General features: G+C 38.9%; 1 protein-coding gene across 4 annotated transcripts in view; it reads left to right on the plus strand.

Moving 5' to 3' along the window:
* Positions 1–236: 236 nt before the first annotated feature.
* gls2a (glutaminase 2a (liver, mitochondrial)) overlaps positions 237–20,532 on the plus strand; it is a 21,510-nt gene continuing 1,214 nt past the window's right edge. The window contains exons 1-17 of one of the 4 annotated variants that reach the window (XR_013300817.1): positions 237–630; positions 1,761–1,848; positions 4,882–5,003; positions 5,643–5,772; positions 7,369–7,448; positions 7,546–7,709; positions 7,957–8,015; positions 10,382–10,414; positions 10,497–10,555; positions 10,623–10,689; positions 10,770–10,820; positions 13,956–14,132; positions 14,208–14,339; positions 14,416–14,508; positions 14,573–14,637; positions 18,166–18,242; positions 20,385–20,426. Coding sequence is in view for 2 of the 4 variants with exons in the window: in XM_077604179.1 (XP_077460305.1) it covers positions 431–630; positions 1,761–1,848; positions 4,882–5,003; positions 5,643–5,772; positions 7,369–7,448; positions 7,546–7,709; positions 7,957–8,015; positions 10,382–10,414; positions 10,497–10,555; positions 10,623–10,689; positions 10,770–10,820; positions 13,956–14,132; positions 14,208–14,339; positions 14,416–14,508; positions 14,573–14,628; positions 18,166–18,242; positions 20,385–20,448 (1,652 nt within the window). In the remaining 2 variants the exon portion in view is untranslated. Of the gene's footprint in view, positions 631–1,760; positions 1,849–4,881; positions 5,004–5,642; positions 5,773–5,800; positions 5,988–7,049; positions 7,280–7,368; positions 7,449–7,545; positions 7,710–7,956; positions 8,016–10,381; positions 10,415–10,496; positions 10,556–10,622; positions 10,690–10,769; positions 10,821–13,955; positions 14,133–14,207; positions 14,340–14,415; positions 14,509–14,572; positions 14,638–18,165; positions 18,243–20,384; positions 20,449–20,532 lie in introns of those variants that run through there. The other 3 variants (XM_077604179.1, XR_013300827.1, XM_077604189.1) reach the window with 3 other exon arrangements.

A 20,532-nucleotide genomic window follows, 5' to 3' on the forward strand; every position in this document is an offset into this window, starting at 1 on the left:
ACTCTGAATAAAATTAAATTAAATTAGTCAAATCTTAGGTCCATTAGAAACAATCTAATGCCTGAGTCGGCAAAATTGGAAAGACATTTTATTTTAAAATGTAAGGGTTTCAAAGTTAAACCACATGTGTACTTTCTAGTGGATGAATTACCTCTACAATGTTTGACCAGTCAAGTTCTGTACCATTATATAAACCACGGAGCCTCAAAGAATATCCAGTTTGGCCTCAGCAGCTGCTGTTGTTTATTTACCCTGGCATCTCAACCAACACACTGCATGTCTCCACCCCTTTACAGCAGCAAGTAGTTGAAAGAGCAACTGCTTCCAATAGTGAGCACCCCACAGCACTCACTGGTCACAGTATTCTCGACCAACTACTAGAAAGGGGAATCTTTTTTTAACCATTCAAATTTTGGTCCTAATTAATGCAATGCATTGTCTGAAAAGTCTTAGGACGAGCAACCCCGGAGTCTTGCAGTTGTTGAAAAATGCAGGAATCGTGACTAGAGTTGGTGCTGACAGCAGTATTTCTTCCAGGACACAACAAACAGGTTTTCTACCATGCCGTGTCACAGCATCATCTCACAGCCACAGGACCCTTCTTCACAAAACGGATGAAGGAGACGCCAAGTAGGTCATTACAGGTCATCACATTTGTGTTTATAACACCATGTGTGTACAGAAATGTAAGAAAACCTAAATGAGTGATTCTGAATGTTAAAAAGCCAATTACTTGGACAAAGCCCATGTTTCATGGGATAAAAAAAAGTTCTTAAATTTCCGTTTATTATCTTATTTTTTAGTGTAAGCCTTTTCATTTTCTAAACATCGCTCATGGTACATGAAGTAAAATTTATAGTACACTTACAATACAGTTTACAGCTGCAGCAAATAAGAAGACAATAATTATTATTAGCACGGTGTCAAATGCATTTTAAGAAATGCAAAAAATATAAATGTTTCTTTAATATCATGTAATATGCAATAAATACCTATTAATTCCAATTCCCAGTAGGGCAACAAGAAGGATAAATTGAGGTGACAAGTCCATAACTGTGGATGTGATATAGATAGTGTAAAAATAAAGAAATTCAACGATTTATATTTCGTTTTATTCCTATCTTCATTTCAATAATTTATATTCAGAATATACTCTCTTATTTTGAATTTGATGCCCGCAACATGCTTAAACAAAACTGAGGTTTTGTGAATTGAAAAATGTAATCAGAAATAGGTAAGTGTCCTTTGTGAATCACTAAATCACCGACCCCCGACCCCCCTCTCTCTACCGCCACAATAAAAGAAAGAAAATCCAACGGTTTGAAGACAATGTTGCTCACCATGCATTATAGTATTCATTAATGCTAACGTAACAGTTGTTATGTTATCCCTACGAAAATGTGGGTTGTTTGGTCCCAACAAAATAACCTTAAACGGGAGTGTTATATCATAGAGATCAGTCCAGAATACACCTTTAAAATGAACCAAATTAATCCTTTGAATAGGAAAAAAAACACATTCTAAAATGTAATTAGAAAAGCGTTTTCCATTCATGAAATATTCATTTGATGAATCTGACCAAAATAGTTCCCATTTTTTAATTGAACTATTAAAATGAACATATATTTCAAAAGATGTTCTTAACTTTTAGGTGATGTATGTAAACATACAATAGTCCTTTCCCTCTAGCTTTTCAACCTCACTTTGTTCGCCATACATGGGTCATGACTCTATTTTGCATGTTTTGTTTGTCTTGGCAGAAGTAGGTTAATGTCCAATATGGAGGACCTACTTTTCTACACCATCACTGACGGCAAAGAGATGATCCCAATCTCGCAGTTCATATCAGTGAGTCCACAGAACCTCTGCATTGCCCTCAACACATAATTTTGGCGCCATGAACCTTATGTGTAGGTGTACGAGCACAAGTTCTGCTAATGCTACTTATGTTTCTTAAACACACCAAGTAAATTAGTGAAAGCACACATTTGGAGTGATTAATAGATTACAGGTTTTTTTTTTAAATACTACTGTAAAACAGTAACAAATAAGTATAGTATATAGTAGCTGTGACTCACACGTAAAGGACATTTTAAACATTAAATTTGACTAACAGGTGATTACTAACACTGGATAACAATGTTAAACAAAAATTCTGCTGTTTTTTGAACAGACAGTTATTTTTTACTTTTTGTGTGTAGAATCCAAAAGTTTTTACTTTTTCTCTATAAGATCATGGTTTGTTCTTCACATTTTAACTACCTTTTTTTTCACACTATCTGGCAGTCCGGACTATAAGGCACACTTTAAAAAGATGTCCTATTAGAAAACAGTTTCCATGTACAGGGCACACCACATTATAAGCGGCAGTTGCCGTAGTAAAAGTAGTTGTTTGGGGGGGGGGGGGGGGGGCGGTTACGTTATACATCCACTAGATCAGTGGTTCCCAAACTGGGGGGCGCGCCCCCCTAGGGAGGCGTAAAGAGAATTCAAGGGGGGCGTGAAGTCATCTGCTAAAAAAAATGTTTAAATAGATTATAAGAATAACATACCTGTCAACCTCTGCTGATAACTGCCCTTATAAATGATTATATACATGTAAAATCACTTTGTTCAAACCCTTTCTAATATCCCCAATACTAAACTGAAACGGCAGCCCGGCAGCTTGAATGGTTAGCACGTTGGCCTCACAGCTCTGGAGTCCTGGGTTCAAATCCAGGTCGATCAACCTGTGTGGAGTTTGCATGTTCTCCCTGGGTCTGGGTGGGTTTTCTACGGGTACTCCACTTTTCTCCCACATTCCAAGACATTCATGGTAGACTGATTGGACACTAATTGCCTCTAGGTATGTGTCTGAGCGTGAATGGTTGTTTGTGTCCTTGTGCCCTGCGATTCGCTGGCCACCAATTCAGGGTGTCTCCCGCCTCTGGCCCGAAGTCAGCTGGGATAGGCTCCAGCACGCCCGCAACCGTAGTGAGGATAAAGTGGTTCAGAAAATGAATGAATGAATAAACCGAAACCCTTTAAAAATGCTAAAAGTACACACCAGTTTTGTATGAAATATATATGAAACACAAGAAAAGAGAAAAAAAGATAAGAAAATGATTTATTATAATAATAATCGGACATAGGCCCTGTCGTCATCATCAACAACAAAAGCCTAATTGTCATCACACCCAGAAACTGCGTATGACGAAATTGGTAAGCTTAGCAGCAAGGCCCGCCCGGCATCCGCGCTTTTGCTTTCTCTCTCTTCGCCGCCTTCGACGTACTCTGAGTGGCCTGACTGTCCACGGTCTCGAGATGTCCTCGGGGATATCGTAAGTCCGTTGGTAGTCTGTTGTGAATTCGCATCTCCTTCCGAGAGTAATTAAATCCTGGCGACTGTAGAATAACAAACGACACCAAACTGGAGAGCATAGAGCCGCTGCGTCAGTGTGCGCCGCCATCTTGGATAATGAATAAGACATGCAAAATGATGTTCCATTGGGCTGGATGGATAAGACAAACATTTGGAAACTGAGTAAACATATGTACACACATATATACAACTTGACAACTTAAAAAAAATCAATTTAATGAAATATCAATCCAACGATGACTGTCTTAGGCAAGCTAACTGAAAGGAAGACTTGTGAACACATCTTTTTACGAGCACATTAGAACACTAGAAACACTAGATTTTTTTAATGAAATGTGTGGACTTAGGTGCATTAAAAAACTTTTTTTTTATATGGCAACATAAGCTATCCACATTGGAAAATGTAGCATAAATGTTTTTAAAGTGCAAAGAAAGCATGCCGCACGTTGCTGGGACATGTGATGACGTAATATAGTACATCCACGTGATATCACGGATGCGTTCCCTTCAATTTGCGAGTCGCATATTCATTCTTATTCAATTTTCTGAGCCGCTTTATCCTCACTAGGGTCGTGGGGGTGCTGGAGGCTACCCAGTTGATTTCGGGCCAGAGGCGGGGGACACCCTGAATCGGTGGCCAGCCGATCGCAGCACATGAGGAGACGGACAATGATTCACTCTCACACTCATACCTAGGGGCAATTCGGAGTGTCCAGTAAGCCTACATGCATATTTTTGGAAAGTGGGAAGAAACCAGAGTACCTGGAGAAAACCCACACAGGCCCGGGGAGAACATGCAAACCCCACACAGGTGGACCAACCTGAATTTGAACCCAAGACCCAAGAGCTGTGAGGCTGATGTGCTAACCACTCAAGCAGCCACAAGTCACATATATCTATATGGGAGTCGATATCTTGAATTACGATAAAGCATGTGAAAATATCTATGATATCAATCAGTCAGACTATTCATTTCTATTCATGATGTTTTAGGGTAACACAAGCCATCATCATTTCACCTAATGAGTCTCATCACATTAAAACCGGACATCTGGTGAACTCTGTGACCTTCGTCACTTTAAATGGAACATTGTGCATCCCTTGGAGAAGTGACCATTGTGTGCACAGCTGGCTTGCTAGTACTTTTCGGTTAACTGGTTTTGTTTGTAGAAGTGGGGTTGCAATAGCAGAACTGAGCACAGCAAACCAGGGCATCAATGTTTGCTTAGTTGAGCATGCTCTAGTTGTTCTGCACATGTACCGACAAATTTTACTACAATAAATTTGTAGCATTAATAGGTACAAGGCATTAAAATGACTTAACCTTTTTTCTCTTTTTTGTATTGGCTGTTATTGACCAAGATCGAGGAATCAGATGTGCTTTAAAAATGAACTGATTTTACATTGATCACACTAGACCTTTTTTAGCAGATTAACACTTACTAAACGGGAACCCAGGAAACAGATTACCACAAATGAACTTATTGCAAGAGCACCCTCCCTACTCTGTGTCTGTACAGGCTTTGAGAAAAACAGGCTTGTGGACATCCGACCCTCGGCTACGTGACTGTATGCGTCAGATTCGCCAATTCACACTTGACTCCCCGGGTCCCGCCATGATGGACAAAATACTCTTCCGAAGGTACTAAAAGCTCCTTGCATGTGCCCCAATGTACTCACGTGTTCCGAGTGCTCCTTTCCACTTAATGGACTATCACAGCAACTGCATTTTTCATTAATTCCTTCAATCATTTGGAGAGAAAACATGGGGAAAGATTGAGAATTGGTAAAGATAAGTGACGGGAAGGGTCTCGGTCGATTTAGGTGGCCAATTTTCAGAAAATTCTTTGGCGCTCACGTTGTTTGAGCAGAAGGGACTCACAGAGACAGATATCTTATAGGTGACGGCTGTCACTGGACACTTTTCACATGCGCACATTCAAGGAAGGCTGAGTGCCTGTGAAAGGCTAACATAAGAAAGGTTTACACGTATGTGCGCTAATAGACTGTAAATCTTTTTGTGACCAGAGTTCAGTTGCCTGCATTTAGCTGATGAGCCCTTCAGTATACTATATTTTTCATAGGTAATCTGTTGCCACAATTAAGTAATTCGTGGGCACAGATTGGTGAATTATAGGTACAGAGTTCAAAACTGTATTGTACCCACCATTTAGTCATATGTATACCTAAAGTTCAATCATCCGTTACTCCTCCGGCACAAAAAGGGCTCTGTATAATTCGATGGTTGAAGACAAACGTTTATTTTTTCGTCATCACGCAGGTGTGTCGGTAACAACATCATGCTGCTGACAAAGGCCTTCCGAAAAATGTTCATCATTCCAGACTTTCAAGTGTTCACGCAGAAGATCAATGAGTTATATGAAAGCGCACAACAGGAAGATGGAGGACGAGTACGTAACAGATGAGCCCTCATAGAATATACTATTTACTAATGTAGTGGAGCATTTGAGGGTTTCATTCATGTCTGTTGTTTTAACTCATACATTGTGCATGTATCAAATCATTATACGCTATTAATTCATTGTCTTACATTTACGGTGACTGACGTCCAATCTATTTTGACTGAAAGGACTGATGCCGAATGATTGCCCTTCAATGGCAGACAGTGAGTTAAAGTGAATTGGTTTAAATTTCCCAATCAGTTGTACATAATGTGAAGAGTAGAAATCTTCTAAGCAAGTGTACTGGTGTTGAAAGATAAAGGAATAATGAATACAAGTTTTAAATAAACAATAAATAAAATGGGAAAAATAAATACTACAGCCAAAAGATAAGTAATACAACTTACATATTAACAAAAGATTAAAAATTCAATTTTGCCCATTTTTCCAATGGAATATTACAACTTTGTTTCGATGAATGAGACTTTTGAACAAAGAACAATGGAATTGTGAAAATAAATTAGAAAAAGTAATATATAAGGGGCGGCCCAGCGGTTTGAGTGGTTAGCACATTGGTCTCACCTCTCTGGGGTCCTGGGTTCAAATCCAGGTCGGTCCGCCTTTGTTGAGTTTGCATGTTCTACCCGGGCCTGCGTGGGTTTAGTCCAGATACTCCGGTTTCCTCCCACATTCCAAAGACAAGCATGGTAGGCTTGTTGGACACTCTAAATTGCCCCTAGATATGGGTGTGAGTAAGGATGGTTGTCCGTCTGCTTGTGGCCGCCGATACAGGGTGTAATAACATAATCCTAACCCTCTCTCGCAAAGTCAGCTGGGATAGGCTCCAGCTTCCCCCCTGACCCTCGTGAGGATAAAGCGGTTCAGGAAATGAATGAATGATTTTATAGAGGTTACGTATTTTCCCAAAAAATGAGGAAAATATTTTTCTTTTACATAATTTAACTCTTACAATATACGTATTTTTCATCTCAAAATATTTTTTGTTCAAATTAGTTCATTTTGCCATTGTAAAATTAAAAAATGTTTATTTTCATAGTAATATAAACTCTTTATTTATAAATGTAGAAAACAAACAGAAATGAATGAGAATTTTAAAGAAAGAAAATTAAAATGAGAAAAAGAAAAATATTATTATAAAAGCAAAAAAATATCAATAAAATAAAACTTTTAAATTAATTAAACCTTGCTAAATATTTGGTGCATTTTATTGTTGAAGAATTCATTCATTCAATCATTCATTTTCTGAACCACTTTATCCTCATTAGGGTCGCGGGAGGTGCTGCAGCCTATCCCAACTGACTTCCGGGCCAAAGACGGGTGGCCAGCCGATTGCAGGGGACAAGGAGACGGACAATCATTCACACTCGCACTCAAACCTAGGGATAATTTAGAGTGCCCAATCAGCGTACTATGCATTTTTTTGGAATGTGGGAGGAATACGGAGTACCCGGAGAAAACCCACGCATCCCGGGAAGAACATGCAAACTCCACACAGGTGGACCGACATGGATTTGAACCGCTGTGAGGCCGACGAGCTAACCACTCATAAAAACAACAAACGTTTTTTTTCACGTGCTCATGCAGGTAGCTGATTACATTCCTCAACTTGCCAAATTCAGCCCTCACCTGTGGGGCGCTTCCCTTTGCACCATTGACGGCCAAAGGTAAGGCCCCTATGTCAAAGTCCATTCTTACTTTATCCAGCATCTGTGTCATTTCATTTCTTCCATGTTTCTCAATTGGCCTTCCTGCCTTGTGCAGGCACTCAGTGGGCGACACCAAGGTTCCTTTCTGCCTACAGTCTTGTATCAAACCGCTGGAGTACGCCATCGCCATTCACGAGCTCGGCGGTGAGCACGTCCATCAATATGTGGGCAAAGAGCCCAGCGGCTTCGGGTTTAACAATCTGTCCCTAAATGAAGAAGGTAAACAAGATTTTATAACACTTGATCACCAGTTTAAAAACACGCCATACAAAATCATACTGTACTGAAAAATACAATGCAAAAAAATGGTCTCACTAGAACTTTATTTAGCCTCATCCTGAAAAACATTATTACATCACATTTGAAGAATGCTTGGTTGGTAAGTGGTTGTGAAGTGGCTTTTGAAATGACGGCAATCCATTGGTGTGGGGCGCAAAAATGATAACATGTTCTCCTTCTTTTGCAGATAGGCCGCACAATCCAATGGTGAATGCTGGAGCAATCGTTATCAGCTCTTTAATAAAGGTAAATTCTCCACGCCTGTCACCTATGACAGATAGATTAAGTTTTTGCTTTAAAAGAAGCATCCTGATTTGCACATATAATTTCCAAGCAAGAAATCCCACCCGACTCATGCAATCTTCAATATAAGTGTTATTTTTTAATAAGTAAACTATTTAAAAGGACCCATGGAAAGAAAAAGACAGTGGGAGCAAAATATATTGAAAAGATTTTAATAGAAAAATGTAATATTATAAATGACATCAAATAAAATAAATTCACACACTTAAAATGACACACGTAAGTTAGACTTTACACGAAATACAAGTCCAATTACAGCCTCACGTGCACGAAGGGAGTTCACTCCTGCGGTGTTATTTCAAATGTCCAATTGTTCTTTCTGTGGAGTACAATTTGGCAGACCTCGGTGGCCCCTTTATTGGCCGGGGCCCTAAGCGAAAAAAAAATAGCGTTGATGGTACTTAAAAACGAAAATTAAAAAACGCAAAATATACATATTTTCACGTACATTTTATTGTTTATAATTAGGACCCATGTACTTTTGTTCCAAATGTGGATGAAGGTGTAGATACGGTTAATGAATTTTGAGTAGTTGTTGTCCCATAATTGTTCAATAACTCTGTGGAATTTTTTAAAAAGAATTATACATATAATTGGCTAACCCTTCATTGCATTAGATACCCAAACCATTTGACTGGGAGATGCAATTGAAAATTTGTTCTTCGGCTCTTGCAGTAAAAGTAGATAGGACGTCTAGTGCTGTCAACGCCACTAAAAAATGAACACTAACAATAAGACCTCACAGTTGAAATGACTTAGAAGTCTAGAGTGTGTATTTCATTTTTTTCCCCATAATAAATACATAATAATGAATACATAACCTTGCTGGCCTTGAATGAGATATTGTACCTTACATGACCCAAAATGCTAGATCTTCATGTGGTTAAGTTTTTGTTTTTACCAAAAACAGAGAGTACACATAACAATTCTCTGATTTGTGGCTAATATTGAAGCGGCTAATAGCAATATGACGTCTTTAAAACAACAACACAACGTTAACACAAATTCATAGAAACGAACTATTCTTGATAACGAAGGTGCTTTTGTAAAGTTCAAATGTTTTAACTTGCGTAAACGTTTTTTGGTAAGAATAATGAGGTCTGGTGATCATTCTGAAAAGTACGCTTGGGTAGACCTAGGTGACCTCGTTGTGCATGTAACTGATTTCTCGACCAAAACCTGTCTGCAAACTGGTGTTTGTATTTATACTGGCAAAGAGTCAGCAAACACACAGCAACGTGTGTCCATCACTGCTCAGTCAATGGGTGCAGATGCTGGACTTTGACTGGCACCATGTGACTTGATAACATATCAAACACGTAGTGTGTATGTGCGTGTGTGTGGTCCAATCGTTGGATTTGAGGTCACACTTTCACAGCTGACTGAGGGTAGATAACCTTGGGGTCAGCTGTGATGGGCAGGCTTTGTGGAAAATCAGGCATAGGCGTGGGTTTTCTTCTGGCCAATCAGAGTCTACACAGGAGTAGGTGTGCCACGCAGCCTTCCAGGCTTGGCACTACTGTGTATTTGGCAGTGGTTGGCCAGCACGTTGTTGGCCTTCACTAAGCAAACACTCCCCTGATATCTAATTGGCTAAGAACACCAGGACGCCGCAGCACTTAGCATTCTTCTGATAAAAATAACACTGAGCATTCATTTGAAGTCATCGACATATATTGAATAAACTAACACTTCAACACCTTGTAAAATTGCAGCCTAAAGGGGACACAGCATGTTTATTCATTTATTCATTTTCCGAACCGCTTATCCTCAGAAAGGGGGTGCTGGAGCCTATTCCAGCTGACTTTGGACCAAGCGGGGGGACACCATGAATTGGCGGCCACCCAATCGCAGGGCACGAAGAGACGGACAACCGTACACACTCACACCCATACCTAATGTAGAGTGTCCAATCAGTCTACCATGCATGTTTTTGGAATGTGGGAGGAAACCAGAGTACCCGGAGAAACCCCACGCAGGCCCGGGTAGAACATGCAAACCCCATACAGGTGGACATGACCTGGATCAGAACCCAGGACCCCAGAGCTGTATGTATGTATATATATATATATATATATATATATATATATATATATATATATATATATATATATATATATATGGAGAATTAGTGCAAAACCATTTATAAGGCGAGAAATTAACTTTGTAACTTTACTTGCAACACTTACACATTCGTGACGTCAAAATACTTAAACACTGCCAACTGCAGGGTTAATTGGTTTAGGGTTAGTATCTGTAGGGAACTTTTTTATCATCACATAACTTTTCACGTCTATTTTTCGGTACAGCCTAACTCAAATAAAGCGGAAAGATTCGACTATGTGAGTACTGTTATTTTTAAATTGTATTTCTGAGAAGCTTGTTTGCACTTCCTGCAATGGCATATTGTCACATTGTTTGCAGGTAATGGAGTTTTTGAAACGAACAGCTGGAGCAGAATATGTTGGCTTCAGCAATGCAACGTGAGTAGAAAGAGAAGCCATAATTTTCTCTTGCTTTATTTTATTAATAGCTGTAACGCGCTTACAGTTTCCAGTCAGAGAGGGAGACCGGTGATAGAAATTTTGCAATTGGTTATTACCTCAAGGAGAAAAAAGTAAGTTAGAGTGGTATTTGCTTCGTAAAGACAAAGTTAGAAAATTACACCGCATTTCTGATGTGATCTTTTGTTTGTAGTGCTTCCCTCAGAATTCTGACATGATTGCTGCCCTTGACTTTTACTTTCAGGTGAGTACCTTTCTGACAAGTAGTACATGTTGCCATATAAACACAGGAAATGTTTTGATTTTGAGACAGTGAGGTCAGTGGAATTATAAATAATATATATCAGAAGAACACCCTGACATTATGCTCCAGTCAAAAGTGGTGTTGATGCTTTAAACATCTGACATTTATTTTTAAGGTTGGTACTACTATTTGACTAATCAACAGCTCACAAATCATCAAATGAATTGACAACTATTTTTATCATCAATTAATCATTGTAGTGACATTGACCTCAAATGTTTCCAATTACTTTTTTTAAAAAATGACATAAGACTTAAATATTCTCAGATGTCTTTTACTTAAAATGCTACATTGAATTTACCTAACTAAAGTCCAGGTGACCTAAAATACAGATTTCAAACCACCTAACTAAAACACTTATAATTGTGATTTATATCTCAAAATTGTTTTTGAATCACAACAAATAAAAATGTTTTTCCAATGTAATATACGCTGTTTTTGATGTTTTTCAGAGGGTGGGAATGGATTAATCGGTATTTACCGTATTTATTCGAGTATAACACACAATTTTGTACCAAAAAAAAATGAAGCAAAGTTCGGGTGCGCGTTATACATGGGGTCTTCACTTTTATGACCAAATCGCAAGGGTTTTTTGAGGTTTCAATGCCCACCATTTTTAATTTTCCCTTCTCGACCCAACTCACGTCACGCCCGAGATTTCAGGCGAGAAGAGAAGTCAAGATGGCAGACTACACACACAAAATGGGCATGTCAAATAAACGCTTAAAAATGCCCTTTGAGCAGGGGCGAGTACACACTTAGAAAAAATGCTGAAACTTTTCACATTTTATTTTAAACCGACTGGCGTGCTTCAAAATGCCACCCAGGATGCTCCTTTCCCAGGGAACATAGCCCTCAAAGAAGCCAACCCCCACCCCCCGCCTCATTTGAGTCCACCCAGGTAGCGATATCCTCGGATAGGCTCTGCGGCTAGCCCCGCCGACATTGGCCGCACTTATAAAAATTAACTCAAGAAGAATGGAATCAATTGTTTGGTGAATCTGATGTTGATGAAGAATCGACTTTGAAAAATTTTAAATATTATGATAATGAATTAAACTTTAAGGATTTAAAATGGTAAATTCCATTTGAGAATTGTGTTCATACAGGTAGTTTGTTTTACCAGGTTTCCGTACCATATGTTGTGAATAAATGTTTTGTCATGGCAACATGTGTTCAGCATTTGCCAGTTACCAGTACCGGTACAATCCTTGGTGTAAGCAGAGAAAAAGTGAAAAAAAAATGATACCAATTTTTAGTCACAAATTCTGAGTGCGCGTTATACTCGAATAAATACAGTAGTTATTTTCTATGAGAACATTTATGTGAGATACGAGTAAATTGAGATACGAGCTCAGTCCCGGGACGAATTAAGCTCGTATCTCAAGGTATTACTGTATATTAAAAAATATCATAAAATGTCTAAATCTACGCTTAAACTCACAACCGGAAGACAGATGAAAAATGGCAGCGGTCAGGGCACTGCTTCATCTCTCAGCGCCGAAAAACAAATGTACAATAAAAGGAGAATGGCCGCGCCAAATATCATACAGTGCCTAGACGCATTGCATCTTGCCATTTCCTCTTTTATGGAATTTTGCATCGCGCATATCACCTGTGGAAAAAAAAACATTTTTTTGAGTCACCGTTGAAAATGGCTCCTACATATTGACGTTCCTTGATATGCTAAAGGAGTATCGTGCCATTGCGGGATAAATGAATCTACACTGTGGCGTTCCTTTATACATAATTCAGCTGGTAGAAACCATTTTAATGTTAATGGGCTCCGCCATGTGGCGAAAATGGAGACATAGAAGTGAACACACATCCCCTCTAGAGATGCACGCGTGTTGTGGCGATCTATATGCTGCAAATAATAAAAATAAATTCTCGTGAGGTGAAGAGATCCGAGGTGTAGCGGCTGGTCTATCCGACCAGGTTGCCTGCTTCACGTTGCAGCCACCGTTATACTCCACGAAGCATTGCCGCTTTCGCTTGACCACCGGCGCACACGTGCCATTGTTCACCGCCCGAAGCTTGCATCTACACGTGTGGATGAAAACACCCCAACGCCGAGGAAAAAAATAAATAACCAGCACTATGATGGATTTATGCCGTTGATAGGGCCATGAAGCTGGCATGACGATCGGACGTCAACACATTGCATGGGCCCATTCAGTAGGAGACTGATGACAACATTGACGGAACATGGAGCTATTGGCAATCATCTTGACAGTGTCAAGACAACAACAACAGCAATATTTGTACAAGAAAAATGCCTCTCGAATCTGACAAAGAGGACTTGGACTAAAGCTCCAAGAACCTGTTTTTTTTGTTATTTAAATCAAGCGGAGAGGAACTATTTTCAGTTTGAGTACAGTAAAGTAACAGTAAAGTATTTACATTTTTTTAATTTATATATTATATTTAGATATTAATACATTATAGTCTTTTCATAAGAGCGGCCTGGCGGTCTGAGTGGTTAGCACATCGGTCTCACAGCTCTGGGGTCCTGATTCAAATCCAGGTCAGTCCATCTGTGTGTAGTTTGCATGTTCTGCATAGGTTTTCTCCCGGTACTCCGGTTTCTTCCCACATTCCAAAAACAATACATGGGAGGCTGATTGGACACTAAATTGCGCCTACGTATGAGTGTGAGAGTAAATGGTTGTCCCTAGTGAGGATAAAGCGGTTCAAAAAATGAATGAATGATTGAGTCTTTTCATATGCCTGTAACTATGACATTTGATAAAGACACTTCTTGATAATTGTACTTCTGTACTAAACTTTTCTTATATATTTGGTAGATCCAAGCCACAATGTGGTAAATTCCGAATAGTCAATCTATGAAGTATTACTGTAATTATAAAATATAGTCCATATATACAGCACATATTTTTCTGTTCCAATGTACTTTTACAAGCTAAAAGGTTATCCCATGGTGATTTTACATTATATCGCACATGAGTCGACTAAAAGAAAAAAGAATCAGTGATTGGTTGTCACAGTCCCTTTTATCTTTCATTTTTTATCTCATTTGAGAATCATCAAATGAGTAATTTCTGTCCTTCCCAGCTGTGCTCCATCGAAATGACATGCGAGTCAGCCAGCGTCATGGCGGCCACCCTGGCAAATGGAGGCATATGCCCAACCACAGGCGAACGCGTGCTAAGCACAGAAGCCGTTCGTAACACGTTGAGTCTTATGCATTCTTGTGGGATGTACGACTTCTCCGGACAGTTTGCCTTCCATGTGAGTCACCCTTTTAAAGTTTGTGATTCCATACCCCTAATGGTATAATATAGAAAAGCTACTTTTTCTTCTCAGGTTGGCTTGCCCGCCAAATCTGGGGTATCAGGAGCTGTTCTCCTGGTGGTCCCTAATGTCATGGGTATGATGTGTTGGTCTCCCTCTTTGGATCGCCTGGGGAACAGCGTGCGCGGCATTCACTTCTGTCAGGTACCTTGGCATTTTATCTATCTGCCTTGGGTCTGTGATTTATTGAAACTGTCATCCTAAACATTGATTTGAGCAGGATCTGGTCTCTCATTTTAACTTCCACAATTACGACAACCTGAGGCACTTCACCAAGAAACATGACCCCAGAAGAAGCCTAAATGACGAGCCAGTGAGTTCAGAGCCGAGTTGCATCCATTCTTTATATATCTTTAATTAATCTTTTTGTCCTTTAGTCAGTCATAAACTTGATGTTTGCGGCCTACAGTGGCGATGTCTCTGCTCTCAGGAGGTAACAATGGTACTCTCAACCAGGATTTTTGGTTACCGGTGATTCAAAATCAATGTGTTAGATAGTGTTGCACCAATACCGTTTTTTGGCTCCTGATACTGATTCTGACACCTGGCTGCGTGCTATCAGCTGATGCAGTTAGGTACTGAGAAAGAGAGAGACCGCGAGACAGAGACAAAAAACATATCTATCTCGCCACTGCTCGCTCGGGGCACGCCCATACTAGTGAGGTCGGGGCGCAGGCATCTTAGTGAGGCCGGGGCACGGCCATCTTAGGGAAGTCGGGGCGCAGCCATCTTAGTGAGGTCAGGGCGCTGCCATCTACATTTTTTTTGCCAGACGCGAGTAGCCTTGATTTTAAAATAAAACGAAATTCCACCTTGATTTTTTTCGTTTTTAATTTCTCTTTTGAAAGTGACAACTATTGGAGCAATATGAACCATCAAAAGAATTGAGATATTTTGAAATTAGAAGCAATATGGCTGCCACAACATCTTAAATGTCTGGTATGAAAATTGTAATTTCTGTAATTAGAAAGCATCAGATTCTCATCAAGATAGACTTATTTCTTTTTTGGAGAATGAGTGCCTCGAGATACAAAAAAGATCCAAGTGACGAAATCCCCCAAAAAGCAAATGTGTTTCCTAATCTATTAGTTTATTTACAAAATATTTTCACGGATGCATTGATTCTCACTTTGGAACCTCACTACACTCTACTGGGCTATCATTGGCTGTCTCACAACAACCACTATCCATGTTTTAAGATTCTCTCTTACATACATGTCAACCTCGCCTAAATGTTCCATTTATTAATAATTGCAAGTCCCCTTATGGGCGGCCCGGCGGCTGAGTGGTTAGCGCGTCGGCCTCACAGTGGAGGACCGGGGTGTGGAGTTTGCATGTTCTCCCTGGGCTTGCGAGGGTTTTCTCCGGATACTCCAGTTTAATTCCAAAGACATGCATGGTAGGCTGATTGGACACTTCAAATTGACCCTAGGTATGTGTGTGAGCGTGAGTGGTTGTTTGCCTCCTTGTGCCCTGCGATTGGCTGGCCACCAATTCAGGGTGTTCCCTGCCTCTGGCCCAAAGTGCCCTAGTGAGGATAAAGCAGTTTAGAAAATGAGATGAGATGAGATGAGATGAAAATTCCCCTTATTAAGCGAAAAAAAACATACAAATGCAAGGTGGTATATCATGTATATTTACACATACATGCACATAGGGCACATAGGACACACGATCATTCATTAATTTTCTGAACTGCTTTATCCTCACTTTAAAAGTCTAAAATTTACTACAAAATGCGCGGCTTTCTGACGCGACAGATCAAAGGGGAATGTGCGTGTGCATATCATGCCCTGTCCACCTCGGCTAAATGCTCCCCTTATTAATGATTGCATTTCCCTTTATTAAGCGATTAAAAAACGTAGAAATGCAACGTGGCATATATTTACACACGGAACATATTTACTCCCATAGGGCACACGTAAAAGTATAAAAATTACTACAAAATGTACGGCTTTCTGACGCCGTCGGGTCATATATTATATATATATATATATATATATATATATATATATATCAGTGGCGGTCCGTGCATTTTCTCGTAGTGCCTTCAACGAATCAATCCAACCCTCAAAAACTGTTTTATGGCTACAAAGCCTCTACTGCAGCTACAGCTGCGACACATAAAAAATAATCAATAAATTAATGCACAAAATTGAGTAAAATCCACTTCCTAGCAGCATTTAATGATTAAATACAAATACTGGAGCTTTTCAGACATCATAACCGGGCCAGGGGGTGATTTCCCCAGGAAAAGACAGCGATGGACGTCAATGGCGAAATGGCAAAAATTGCACTAAAATGGGGTAAAATTCACTTCCTAGCAGCATTTAGTGATTAAATACAAACACTGGAGCTTTTCAGATATCAGTCATTGCCTTCTCGCAGGCGTAGGGATACGTCATCGCTTTCACCAACTATGATTGGCTAGTGATTAGCCAGAGCTACCAAACTGTATCTGTAGCGAGCTGCACAAGCAAATATATTGTTGTGTTAATTTAAAGCCATTTTCAAAACGGACTATGCCAGAAATATGACAGGACAGGCTCAACTTTCATCATAAGCTTCGATGGCGATAGGAAAGAAGGAAGAAAGAAAGGAGGATGGATATTGTGTACAGTTAAAAAGGATTTTTGGTGAGTAAAATATGGCTATATTCCTAAATAATATTTCAATTGTGGGCCCGGTTCTCATATCAGAAAAGCTCCAGTGTTTGTATTTAAGCTCCAGTGTTTGTATTTAATCACTAAATGCTGCTAGGATGTGGATTTTATCCCAGTTTAATTTTTGCCATTTCGCCATTGACGTCCATCGCTGTCTTTTCCCGAGGAAATCACCGCCCTGGCCTGGTTGTAATGTCTCAAAAGCTCCAGTATTTGTATTCAGTCAATAAATGCTGCTAGGAAATGGATTTGACCTAATTTTAGTGCATTTTTTGTCATTTCACGTATGGACGTATCGACGTTCATCGCTGTCTTTTTACCGGGGAAATGATACTCCGGGCCCGGTTCTGATGTCTAAAAAGCTCCAGTATTTGTATTTAATCTATAAATGCTGTTTTCGGCTGGATTTTACCCCATTTTCGGGCAATGTTTGCCCCTACGCCATTGACGTTTATCGCTGTCTTTTCCCGGGAAAATCGCCCCCCTGGCCTGGTTTTAATGTGTGAAAAGCTCCAGTATGTGTATTTAATCATGAAATGCTGCTAGGAAGTGGATTTTACTCAATTTTGTGCATTGATTTATTGATTATTTTTTATGTGTCACAGCTCTAGCTGCAGTAGAGGTTTAAAATAGTTTTTGAGGGTTGGATTGATATGTTGAAGGCGCTACGAGAAAATGCACTGACCACCACTGATATATATATGATATATATATATATATATATATATATATATATATATATATATATATATATATATATATATATATATATATATATATATATATAAACAGCGAGAAAGATGTGGATGGGTTAGGGTTAGAAATTGCTGTCATGGTCAGATGCTTTGCAATTGAAGGCACTAGATTTCAATCCGTTTGAAGTGGGAGGGGGGCAACGAAAGTTTTTTTCATTGACTGCCAGACCCTCCCACTTCGAACGGATTTGCCGTCTACGAGTGATAAACTCAGTGAAATTCACTGCAGAAGGATGATAGAATGCCACATGATTGGCATCACTGGAAAGACAATGACTGGACCTTTTATTTTTTATTTTTTATTTTTTTTTTTTACGCCAGTGTCCATCTTGGGTTAGGCGACCAGTAGTTAGAAACTACTAGATCTCAAAAGGTGCGTATTGCATTTATAATTACTCCCTGATAATGTCATTTTAGTGCTGTTTCCGTGCATTTACTCGTATCAGTATTGGTGTAACACTTGTGTTAGTTTCAAATATCAAAAAATGCAGTAAAAGTCAGGGCTTTTTGTTGGTAAACAGAGTCAATTGTTTCAATTGTCTCGATTTATAGATTTGCTCTCTCAGCTTTGGACATGGAGCAGATAGACTATGACTCTCGAACAGCTCTCCACATAGCTGCCTCAGAAGGTGATTCTCTTTCATGACTACTTTATACTACTTTATATTTGATTAAATGCATTAACTGCCAACCCAAGTATAGGTATACCGTATTTTCTCGTGTATAAGCCTCATTTGCAACAACAAAAAATATGAAGACTGAATCAAGGGTATGGCTTATATGCGCACAAGACAGTGTTGCTATAATCTTTTTCACCAGTAGATGTCGGCAAATTAACATTTACTATTTGTGGTTATTTTCTGTTTTGCAGTAAGAAAACAACCATTACTGGATGAAATACTAACTTCCTTATGATATTGACCCTAATAAAATGCTTTTGATTCATGCAGTATCTCAAAAATACCACATGCAATGATTTTTCTTAAGATTTTCCCTTTACAGTAACACATTTGTACTCCCTATTTAAACCATGAATATGGAGGTGAAAAATGTGAATCAGGGGGCTGCATATATGTGAGAAATTGTAAAATTCAAAGATTTCAACGCAATTTTAAGGGTACGGCTTTTACTCGGGAGTGTCTTATATGCGAGAAAATACGGTAGCATTCACAGAGTATGTGTTGTGGTGATTACTCAAGAAGAAAATATATTTGCTTTATTAAGAACTCGTATTATCGGTGACATTTAATCCATTTTGACTAGTCTGGGCGAAATGAGCCTTCATACAATTGCAACCAATGTGACACTAGTCACTCACAACCCTTCCAGTTTGAACGTCTATAGTCGTCAATGGCACTGAAACTGAGAACACAGTGTGTTGTGGTAGTTTGTAAAAAAGAAGTGTTAGTTTTCTAAAACTCATTAAAACTCATACAGTAATAGTTGTTTTATTCATTTTAACTGTTTTATATTAGCAATATTTTTATGCGAATCAGATAATTGTAACCCTATTTTTATTATTAATTATATTGATAGATGAGAAATTTTCACCACTATTAATAATAATTAATTCTATTTCTTTAAAAAAATGTGGAAAAAAAATAATCATAATGTTTAAGTAATGTTTGTACATCTAAACTTCATGTTTTTTTCTATTATACTTGTGGCTTTCTTGGCTGTTATTAAATGATCATGTTTCAGTACCATTCACAGCATTAAACAGCAAATGAGTTAAGCATTTGTGCGGCGAGCGTGTAATTTCCCTGAGTTTTATTTCTTTTTTAAACCACTTCTTGTACAAGCTACCACAGAGGTGGCGAACAAGTTGGACACAAAGTGCAAAAATTTGAAACTGTGAGAGTCAAAGAGCCACACCCGCAGAGATGACTGGTGGTCCCTTATGTCAGAAGCAGCATAAAAGAATCCAGTCTGCCAATTTTTTTTAAATATAATTTATTATTTGCTTTTAATGGCCCCTGATGAATTTGAGTGTTTTAAGAGAGAATAAAAATAAGAAAAACATGAAACGAGGCAAACAACCACATTATAGTCAACAAAATATGATAAGAAGCAACCACATTCATTTTGGCTGGGAGCTGCATGCGGCTCAAGAGCCATGTGTTTGCCACTGAGCTAGCATAACTCATACTTGTGACAATTTTCAACAGTTCGGGAAGACCTTAACAAAAGTAAAGAGCGATAAACACTAGACTGAAGCATTAAAAAAAAAAAAAAAATTCTTTATATTTTTTATATTCATTCAATTTCCATACTGATTATCCTCACAAGGGCTGTGGGGGTGCTGGAGCCTGTTTTAAAAATAATTATTAAGAATGGTATAAATTAACACAATCCAATATTCGATTTGATTATTAAAATTAAATTAAAATAAATACTACAAACACTGTTAATGGCCCCAAGTAATACTCTTAAGTTTAGTCCGACCCCCAACAAACATTCATTTAAACCGGAAACATGCATGCTCGTCCTATTGCCATGTCAGGGTTGAAGAATATAAAATGTCATGACTAAACTAAACCTGCTGACTTTCTTGACAATATGTAAAATAGCAGAGATTCCAGTTCTCAACTGTTGTGCATAAAGATTGACCTTTGACCGCTTCAAACCATTTTTTGGGCAATACTGGATGAGACCCACACTCACCCAGAGACCAATTTTAGTTTGAGACCCTTACTGAAGTGTAACTAGAGCCTGGAAGAGCCATTTTTGTGTGTTCATACCCAGAACATAATTTAACTCTTTTTTTTTAGGTCATGTAGAAACTGTGATCTTCCTAACTGAGGAATGTAAAGTTAATCCTTACATGAAAGACAGGTAAACCATTCACATTTTTTTCTTTCATTTTCCATACTTCTTATCCTCACCAGGGTCGCTGGAGCCTATCCCAGCCAACTATGG

This window comes from Stigmatopora argus, chromosome 1 (assembly GCF_051989625.1).
Source record: "Stigmatopora argus isolate UIUO_Sarg chromosome 1, RoL_Sarg_1.0, whole genome shotgun sequence".
Classification (NCBI taxonomy): domain Eukaryota; kingdom Metazoa; phylum Chordata; class Actinopteri; order Syngnathiformes; family Syngnathidae; genus Stigmatopora; species Stigmatopora argus.